At 58.4% G+C, this 8,954-nt stretch overlaps 5 protein-coding genes across 5 annotated transcripts; all 5 read left to right on the forward strand.

Moving 5' to 3' along the window:
• Nucleotide 1: 1 nt before the first annotated feature.
• Nucleotides 2–838, forward strand: DQ04_07161000 (hypothetical protein; the record flags this gene model as incomplete). Its single annotated transcript, XM_009315042.1, has 1 exon — nt 2–838. One exon carries the CDS (start codon nt 2–4, stop codon nt 836–838), a length of 837 nt encoding a protein of 278 aa, XP_009313317.1.
• A 1,384-nt stretch (nt 839–2,222) lies between these two features.
• On the forward strand, nt 2,223–3,614 carry DQ04_07161010 (hypothetical protein; the record flags this gene model as incomplete). The annotated part of the gene is made up of 1 exon (XM_009315043.1): nt 2,223–3,614. The coding sequence occupies one exon, from the start codon at nt 2,223–2,225 to the stop codon at nt 3,612–3,614; it is 1,392 nt and encodes a 463-aa protein (XP_009313318.1).
• Nucleotides 3,615–4,791: 1,177 nt separating this feature from the next.
• DQ04_07161020 (nucleoside phosphatase) lies at nt 4,792–6,690 on the forward strand (the record flags this gene model as incomplete). Its single annotated transcript, XM_009315044.1, has 1 exon — nt 4,792–6,690. One exon carries the CDS (start codon nt 4,792–4,794, stop codon nt 6,688–6,690), a length of 1,899 nt encoding a protein of 632 aa, XP_009313319.1.
• A 566-nt stretch (nt 6,691–7,256) lies between these two features.
• Nucleotides 7,257–7,943, forward strand: DQ04_07161030 (leucine-rich repeat protein; the record flags this gene model as incomplete). Its single annotated transcript, XM_009315045.1, has 1 exon — nt 7,257–7,943. The coding sequence occupies one exon, from the start codon at nt 7,257–7,259 to the stop codon at nt 7,941–7,943; it is 687 nt and encodes a 228-aa protein (XP_009313320.1).
• A 318-nt stretch (nt 7,944–8,261) lies between these two features.
• DQ04_07161040 (hypothetical protein) lies at nt 8,262–8,954 on the forward strand (the record flags this gene model as incomplete). The annotated part of the gene is made up of 1 exon (XM_009315046.1): nt 8,262–8,954. A coding segment is annotated over one exon (693 nt), but the record flags the coding sequence as incomplete, so codon positions are not given.

Here is an 8,954-nt window from a genome sequence, read left to right on the forward strand (position 1 = left end):
GATGGCTGTCCAGCAGCACGACCAGGCTGTAGATAGCGTGGCTACCGAGCGTGTAGTAGACAACGGCGTCGCCCGTGCAGACGCGTCGCGCCTCGCTGGCTCTCCCTTCACGGAGCCTGCGTCCGTGGCTGCGGCGGGCTGCGTCGAGGATGAGCAGACTGAACTGATGCGGCTGCTGGATGAGGTGACTCACAGCATCTACCGCGACGACGAGACCGACGCGGTGGCAGAGCCTCGCAGCGGTGGCTTCGTGGTGGAGGAGACGAGTGGCCCCCCCACGCGTGGCGGAAGCGCCGCGCCGCCGGTGTACGGCTCACCAGCGCCGCCCGGTGGCAGTCCGTTCAGTTATGTCGGCATCCCGCACGCCGCAAAGCCACCGCCGCCGTCCTTTGCGGAGGCCATCGCCTCGACTCCGCCGATGTCGGCGGTGCCGGTCGAGCTGTCGCCGCTCGCTGCGCACTACGTCCCGCCAATGCCGGCTGCGCAGCAGGACCCGATTCTCCTCCGCAACGAGCACGGCGTGTTCCTGCTGCAGCCTATCGCGAAGCCAACGCCGCCGTACACGCCGCCGAGCGTCTCCTCGCCCATCTCCCCCCTTCCACGCTACGCGTTGCCTCCCGCCGCTCAGCCGCAGTCGCACTTCCTTGGGAATTCGCTGGCGCAGGCGGACGGCTTCACAGAGACACACCCGCCGAAGAAGGCCGGCGCGAGCCCGTACAGCGGCGTGGTGGGGGCGGGGCACATCTTGGGCAGCGGCGCCGGTGCCTACACATCCATCAGCACCTCCGTCAAGCAGAAAGGCGTCGGGCTCACGCCGCCACCGCCGTATCCCGCGTGACCGAAGACGACATACACGCTAAGGAGCGAGAGGGGAAGGAAGGACAAGGGAGACAGGAAAAAGATGAATATTGCGAATCCGCTGATCACGTGTGCTTTTTTTTGTTTGTTGTCTTTTTTTCTGTCATGATCTTTTTTTTTTCTTCCGTACCCCTTCTCCCGTTCCGTTCGCGAGACGAGGATGAGTCCCTTCTTTTTTTTCACGCTGGCCGTCCCACACTGCAGAGTAAACCGGTGAAGTGGCGATGCGTCAGCAGGAGCGAGGCAAACCGAAAAAAAAAAAGTATGAAGAGGCAAACGTATCAAAAAGTAATAAAGGATAGGAGTGGCTGGGCGGGCTCGGGGGATAGCAATGGGGCGCCACAACGTTAACGATTGATGGTGCCTTCTTTTTTTTTTGTCTAGTGTTTTTTTTCTTCGTTGAAGTCTACTCCACTACCGTGGGGCGAAGAAGAGAGAGAATCCTACTAAGCCCCCTCTGACACGAGAGAAACGGGTTAGCGCCAGTGGTAAACATGCTTTCTTCGTCTGCCTCACTTCTTCCCACTTCTTGTCAATCCACTCCATCTGCTTTCCGCCTCCCCCAACGTTTCAGCACCACACTAGACTTGGGCGTGCCGAGAGAAACTACATGCCTCTGGTGTCTTGGCCTTTTGTTCTTATTGGCATTGGTGTGTTTTCTGCCGATCGGAAGAGACGGCAAGCGATGAAGCGGAGGGAGAATGGAATGGACCTTGAAGATGTGGGTCACCTTTCGTTCTTGTTGCTGAGATTGTCTTTATTGATGCTGGTTGATGCGCCGCTGCCACTACTATGTCTACCATTGTTAGTCAGATCCCCCTCCTTACCCTGTTTGTGTTTGTTTGTTTTCTGTTCGTTTCGTCTTCACCTCCGCCTGCTGTGCAGTTGAGAAGAACGAAGACAAGGAGAAACGAAGAGAAACTGATCACAGCGCAGGACCAGAATGTCATGGCGGTTTACAGCACCGTGCCGCTGCTCCTCCACCACCTTTCTGCCTTGTTCCTTGCTTCTCTTTGTAGTGATGCATCTCACTTTCTATCTATCTATCTCTCTCTCTCTCACACACACACGCACACATACACGCTGCTGAAGCTATAGCTAGCTGTAGTTCAAGCACAAAATACAAATAATAATATTTGGTTGGCGCGAGGGCCGGTGGCAGTTATTGAGAGATTGCTGGACCCTTCATTCCTTGTGGTGCGTTGTCTTGGGGCTTGGTTTGGACGAAGTAAGGAAAAACGGAGGAGGTATATAGGAACAGGAGGACAGAGGAAAGCGACGTCACTTTGGGAGTTGACGTCGACGTTCAACACTCTGCACTCTCTCCCACTTCCCAGCACGACACACTTCGCAGGACGCCCCCCATGCAGGTGACGCTGACGCAAAACGTCGCCACAACACCGGTGCGACAGCCGTCTATACTCAGCCGCAGCAGCTCCACCGCCGGCCACGCTGCGGGCACTAGCTCTGCGCGGCTCTCCGCCCACCTGCGCACCAGTCTTCTGCAGACGCCACCGGGTCGTCCGTACCGCACGTCGGCGGTGGTGGCAGGAGTGGGCGCCGGTGATGGCACTGCACCGCCTCTGTTGCCGTCCTTCGAGAGTCACCCGCTGCCCTCCTCCTCTGGCCGCTTTGAGCGGCAGCAAAGCGGCCGCCACGCACTGGGAAGCCGCAGCGATGAGGAGACAGTGCCGACGATTGACCTAGAATTCATTGGAGCGGAAGCGGATGCGCTGGCAAATGCCATGTCGCGTGAAGAGTTAGAAAAATCTGTCAATGAGCTTCGCACAGAGAACCGGATGCTACAGAGTACCATCCTTGTAGAGCGAGAGGACCTGGCGAGACTACAGGAGGGTCTTCGGGAGACGTATGAGACGGCAGAGAAGGAGGGGGAGAGCATCACGAATCAACTCATGCGCCGTGTCGATGCGGCGCGTCGTCAGAAGTCGCAGTTGGAAGCGCGTCTGCACGAGGAGGAGAAAATGAAGATGGAGCAGGAGCAAAGGCTGGTACAGCTCAAACTGAATAATTCAAACCTGGCACGGCGTCTGCAGCGTGAGGAGGAGGGAACATTAACCACTATGAAAAAACAGTTGCAGCAACTCCAAAAACAAAGACAGCACCTTGAGAGTCTTCTCTCTGAGCAATCATCATCGGTGCATCAGCTGCAGGAACTTGTTGATGTCTTGCAAAAGCAGTCGGATGAGGTGAGCGGCAGCAACCCGGCGCCCGCGGCGGGCACACTGGGCGATTCAGGCCTGATGGCTGCTGCCGATGCGCCGAATGCCTCGGCTTCGGCTGATACGGTCCCGTTGCAGAGCCCAGCGACGGAGCACGCCGACCCCGCCAGCAACCCGCATGAAATGCTGCAGTACCTGATGCACGAGGTGAAGGTGGTCGAGGGACTGCAGCGTGAGGCGTTCGAGCGGGGGGTGCGGTACGAGCAGAAGCGGCAGGAACTCGAGCGCCGCATCCGCCAGGCCGAGCGCGAGCGCAACAGCAACCGTCACTCGCTGGAGGGCATCCACCAGGAGCTGGTGGAGACAACCGCGACCGTGACAGAGCTGGCCTCCGCCGCGGAGATGGCGATGGAGGTGGAGATTGACCGGCAGATCCACGCATGCAGCCGCCCCGCGTCGGTGAACAGCAGCATGCACGAGAGCCTGACGCCGCTGCGCCGAGCGCGGACGCCGAGCGGGCGCATCTCGGAGAGTCTTTCCGCGACAGAGGCGTTTGCGAAGACCACGAAAAAGTAAAAAAGAAAAAAGAAAAGAAAGGAAAAGGAAGACCAAAAAGAACCAGAAGGCAACACCAAAGTGCGCATCTTGCTTCTCCCGCATGTTTGTTCCGCTTCGGCGCGGGGCGGGGGGCATCATCGGCCGACAGGCACATTTTTTTTTTGTTGTTGTTGTTGCGCTTCGTGTGGGGCGCCGCTCCCCCCGCCCACTCGCCTCCTCGGCGGCCGATCATCCGCGCAGCTTTTTTTTTTTNTTTTTTTTTTTGTCGTGTCGGGGCGGTCCGTGGCCGACGGTGGTTGCGCAGCGGCGGCGACAGCAGCCTCACCGCCAACGGGAACAGGAGAAACCACAGCAACAGAAGACAAAGAAGGAAACGAACGGAAAGAAGAAAAAAAAAGGAAACAGGCAACAAAGGGAGGAGAAAGGAATGCGAAATGGAAACGGGAAGTCTGGTGGGCGTCTGCAGCTGCGGGGGTGCAAAACCAAAAGGGCACGTCTAGGCGCGGAAGCAAGAATGGCGCCCGCCACCTTTAGATCTGCACACCCTGTGCGGCACTCAAACCCAAAGGCGCTGCTGCAGCTGTTTTTTTTTTTCCTTCTGCTCTTTTGATTTTCCTCCGCTTATCAAGTTCGTTCTCTTCTCATTTTTTTTTTCCTTTATACGGTGTTTGTTTGTTTTTTCTTGTTTTTCTCCTCCCCCTTCTAACTTTTGCAGCGGCCGATGGAGGCCTCGGTGCCACGGTGGAGGGCGCGCCGCGGAGAGGAACATTTGCCGGGCGAGACGGGCGCGCACGCCGTCCGCCAACCGAACAAACACGCGCACTGTTCCGGCTTTCCGCTGCATGTCTGGCTCGCCCCGCATCTGGCTCTCTCTCTCTCTCTCTCCACACACACACACACGCACGCTCTCTCTCTCTCCCCCTCGTTTTCTGGTGCTGGTGTGGTCGGCACTGTCCAATGAAGCGCATGGTGCCTACGCTGCTGTTGTTTGGTTCCTCATTGTCTTGTTCTCCTTGCTTCATGTCGTGTGGTTCTCCTCCTCTCGCATACGTAGAGTCGTGGTGGGTTGCGTTGTTTCTCTGAAAGGGACAAGCCGGTATAATTGCTTGTCACTGCACATATATATATATATCCTTGTATAAAAGGGAACTGATTAAGAGAGAGGGGGAGAGAACGAAAAGAAGCGGAAGGGATTATGAGGTCGTTTCAAGGCCGGCGGGTCGTGTGGCCCTACGCTGGTCCCATCTTTGTCCTGCTCACCACCGTGGTTGTGTTGACGGTGTACCTGACGGCCTACAGCGTGGGGGGCTCCAGCATGGTGTCGCGCGGGCAGCAGCGGGTGAAGCTCACCAATAGCATCATCAACATCAAGACGGAACGCTTCCTGCAGTGCCGCTCGCGTGTGCAGCTGCTGAAGAGCGGTCAGGCGACAGCAGCTCAGGCCGCTGAGAGCGCCGCTGGTGATCGGGAGAAACTCCGGGCGGAGCTTGAGCTCTTTGAGAACCGCAACGCCATTGTGTTGCAGGCGGTGGAGGACTGCAAGCGAGAGAGTGAGGGGTTGAAGGAGAAGCGCAGCGCGGCGGCGGTGGAGCAGTGGCTGGAGCAACTCGAAGAGGAGCGGCAGCGCTACGTCATGGCCATCGCGCTCGTCAACTCCACCGCCAACAGCAGCAGCAGCAGCTCTTTGGGCTGGGGGAATATTACGGGCCTCGTCACCGCGCTCGAAAGGGAGATGGAGATGCACACGCGTGGGCTTCGCAACGACAACAGCGTGCTGGAGCGGTGCTATGGCGCAATGCAGCGCTACAGTATCGTGTTCGACGCTGGCAGTACCGGCAGCCGCGTGCATGTGTTCCGCTACAACTTGTCGACAAACCCGCACGCCGGCGCACACGACTGGCGTGCCACACGTCCGTCGCTGATGCCGTTCCTGCGCCTCGAGGACGAACTCTTCGTGGAGAACCACAACCCACTGTCAGGCTATGCCAACGCCGATGAGGCGGCCGCGTCTCTGTCGCCTCTGCTCGAGGCGGCCAAGGCGTATGTGCCGGCGGAGATGCACACGTGCGCGCCTGTGGAGCTGAAGGCAACAGCGGGGCTCCGCCGCATCGGCCGTGAGCGCGCAGAGGCGGTGCTGCAGGCGGTGCGGCGCCACTTCCGCAGCGGGCCATTTTGGCTACAATCGGAGGGGAACGCCGTGCGCATTCTCGAGGGTAGCGAAGAGGGGCCGCTCGCGTGGCTCACCGTCAACTATCTCCGCGGCGCCATGAGTGGCAACACGGCGACGGCCACCATCGTTGACCTCGGCGGTGGGTCGACGCAGATCGTCATGCACCCGAAGGATTCCAAGGTGCTCGACGCACGCAAAGATTTTTCCCACGTCTTTCGTGCGAACGGGAACGCGTTTGTTGTGTATCAGCACAGTTACGAGGGCAACGGTCTGCACGCCGCAAAAGAGCAACTCCTGCGGGCTGTGGAAGCCGCGGCAGAGGAAGCTTCCGGGAGCACCGCCACCGCCGCGGTCGAGAAGCCTGCAGAAGCAGCAGCGCTGCGCTCAGCCTTTCCGTGCTTCCCGAAGGGATACGTCTACAAGGAAAGGAACATCTCTAACGTTAAGAACGGCGGCGTGGCACCATCAATGGAGAAGTGTGTTGCACTCTTTAAGAAGCACGTTGTTCGCGGGCACGAGCCGTGTGGCACAGACTCGTGTGGTTTCAACGGCATCTTCCAACCTAACGTGACGGCCGCAGCAAGTGGTCCTGTGTACGCGTTCTCCTTCTACTACGACCGCCTGAAACCGTACTTGGATGGGGAAGCCACAACGGTGCAGAATGTGGAGAGGATAGCGAGTGATGTTTGCAGCAGAATGAAGACAGCAGAAGATCTGCAGAATGTGGCTGACGCAGCAAAACAGAGTGGCACACTTCGGCCAGAGATGGAATGCTTTGAGCTGTCATACCTCTTCGCGCTGCTGCACCATGGCTTCGGCTTCCCGCGCGAGCAGCAGCTCCATATAGCGAAGAAAATTAATGGCTTTGAGACCGCATGGGCGCTGGGTGCCTCACTTGTCACTCTTGAGGGACAGTCTGGCTAATAATTTTATTCCACTTGTGTTCATTCCACTAAACCGTCTGATTGGTTTATGGGCTGCTTCCTTCCTGTAGAACACTTTACTCTGGCGAGGCTGGTGCTGCGTGTGGAGTTGAGGGTCGTAGAGGGTGTGTGCGCGGTCTTACCACGCACGCACAGACACCCGCGCATGCACATGAGGATTGTTGTGGAGTGCCGCGCTGGTATGTTTGTGTGTCTACGTCTCTCTCTCTCACTCACTCACTCGGTGTGTGTGCGCTCTGTGGACCCGAGCGACGTGTTTTGCTCCTTTTCATGGCTGCCACTGCACTATGGCATTCCTTTTCTTTTGCTCTTTGTTTTCATTTCGCCCCCCCCCCCCTCTTTCGCTTACACGTTGTGTGGTTCGCGTGCTGCCGTTGCTGGGTGAGGGGAGGAAGCACGCAAGGGAGTGTGTGACTGGGTGGCGAACAGCACCGCACCCAACGGGCAACGACCGGTGAATTCAAGCAAACAGAGCACACGCGAAGGTGCGGCAAGGTCAACGAAGCGAACACAGCTCACCACCACACCGAATCTATAAGAGGCAAAATGGCAACTGCAGAAGAGCGTTTTTTGGACGCTGTGCAGGAAGCGTATGACAACAAGGAGACAGTGCTCCACTTCAGCTACCAGGAGGATCTCGATGCTATTCCGCCCGCCATCAAGGCACTGCGCAACACACTCGAGTTGCTGCACATCGACAACAACTACTCACTCACCGCACTTCCACCGGCGATAGGCGACCTCGGCCGGCTGCGTTGGCTCAACGCGAGTTATTGCAGGCTCTCGTCGCTCCCGATGGAGATTGGTCGCCTCTCACACCTGGAGCGGCTGTTCTTGAGCAACAACGTGCTCCCTGCGCTGCCGATGGAGGTGTGGCAGCTGAAGAGCCTGCAGGAGCTGCGCCTGGACAACAACAACTTGCGCGTGCTACCCGGCGGCCTTCTTTTCCTGCCGCGGCTCGAGACGCTAACACTGGAGAACAACCCGCTGCTTTCGCCGGAGGATGTCGCGGGCGCCGCCCCGGCGATGCTTGTGGCACCGCTCTTGTCCGTTGACTGCTCCAACTGCTGTGTGCGCCTGCGGAACTACGAGGTGCTGATTACGTTCCACAGCATCGCAACGCTGGCGTCCGTGCCATTTATGCATTGCGTGTGCTCGGAAGCCTGCAAGCTGCACCTGGAGGTGCGGCTGGCGGAGTATGATGCGTCACATACGCCCACGGGATCGCCATGAGCACAACGCAACGCTACCAGGTGTAGTTTTCCCATGTAAGATTCCCCCGATGCATGTACTGAGGATTTAGCTGGCGCAACGAGGCAAAGAATAGGGAGACGAAGGAAAAAGGAAAATAAAATGTGGCATATTGCTACATCTGCGCTCTCTCGCCCCTTTCCAGTGGCAGTGAATGTGTTGTATGTTTGTAGGGGTAGATGCCTGTCTCCGTTGCTCCTTTCCCCATCATTCGTTATCTGAATGACCTCTCTCTCTCTCTCTGTTTGTTTTATTGTTGGACCTGAAATGTTGTTGTTGTCGTTTTTTTTCTTCCTGACGATGAAGGGGGACCTCCTAGAGACTGCGTGGATTTGCCATTGTGGCAACCGCCGCACCTGCGTCATGGTGCACGTCGTCAATGACGAGACGGGGCGGGAGGGGATGGCGAACACCACCGCCGTGCTCTCACCCACAGAGTTCTATGAGCTGATACGCTCCTGCACCACGCGGCTTGAGGTGCAGCTCATGATAGAGAATGCGCTGAAGGATGCGCGGCAGCACAGTAGTGAACCACTGGCGACGCCCGACAGCGCCCCGTTGTCGGCGGAAAAATTGCGTGACGCGGTTGCGGCGGAGGTGGAGCGGCAGGTGGAACGCGCCGTGCGTGAAGCCGCGAACAACGCAGTGCAACAAACGCTGCAGCAGAAGACGAATCAGGAGGAGCAGGGGCACGATGGGAAGGGCTCAACGCTGGCGGAACAGGACTTCTCTCAGGAGCGGCAGCGGCAGCTGGAGGTGGCGCAGCGGCAGCGCGAGCAGATTCTGGAGGCGGTGCGTGATGTGGAGTACCGCGTCAACGCGCTGCAGCGGCAGGTGAACGAGCTCTCCCACGCGCACCGCAACGCGCACCAGCTGATTGCCCGTCTGTGCAGCGCTATCGAGGGTGCCGCCGACTGCGGGCCGGCGGCGTCGCCCCCGAGGTGCGATGAGGGCCCGCCGCACAGCCGTCTCTTTGACGCGCTGCTGCAGGCG

Source organism: Trypanosoma grayi (genome assembly GCF_000691245.1).
Source record: "Trypanosoma grayi strain ANR4 Tgr_716_V1, whole genome shotgun sequence".
NCBI classification, from domain to species: Eukaryota; Euglenozoa; class Kinetoplastea; order Trypanosomatida; family Trypanosomatidae; genus Trypanosoma; species Trypanosoma grayi.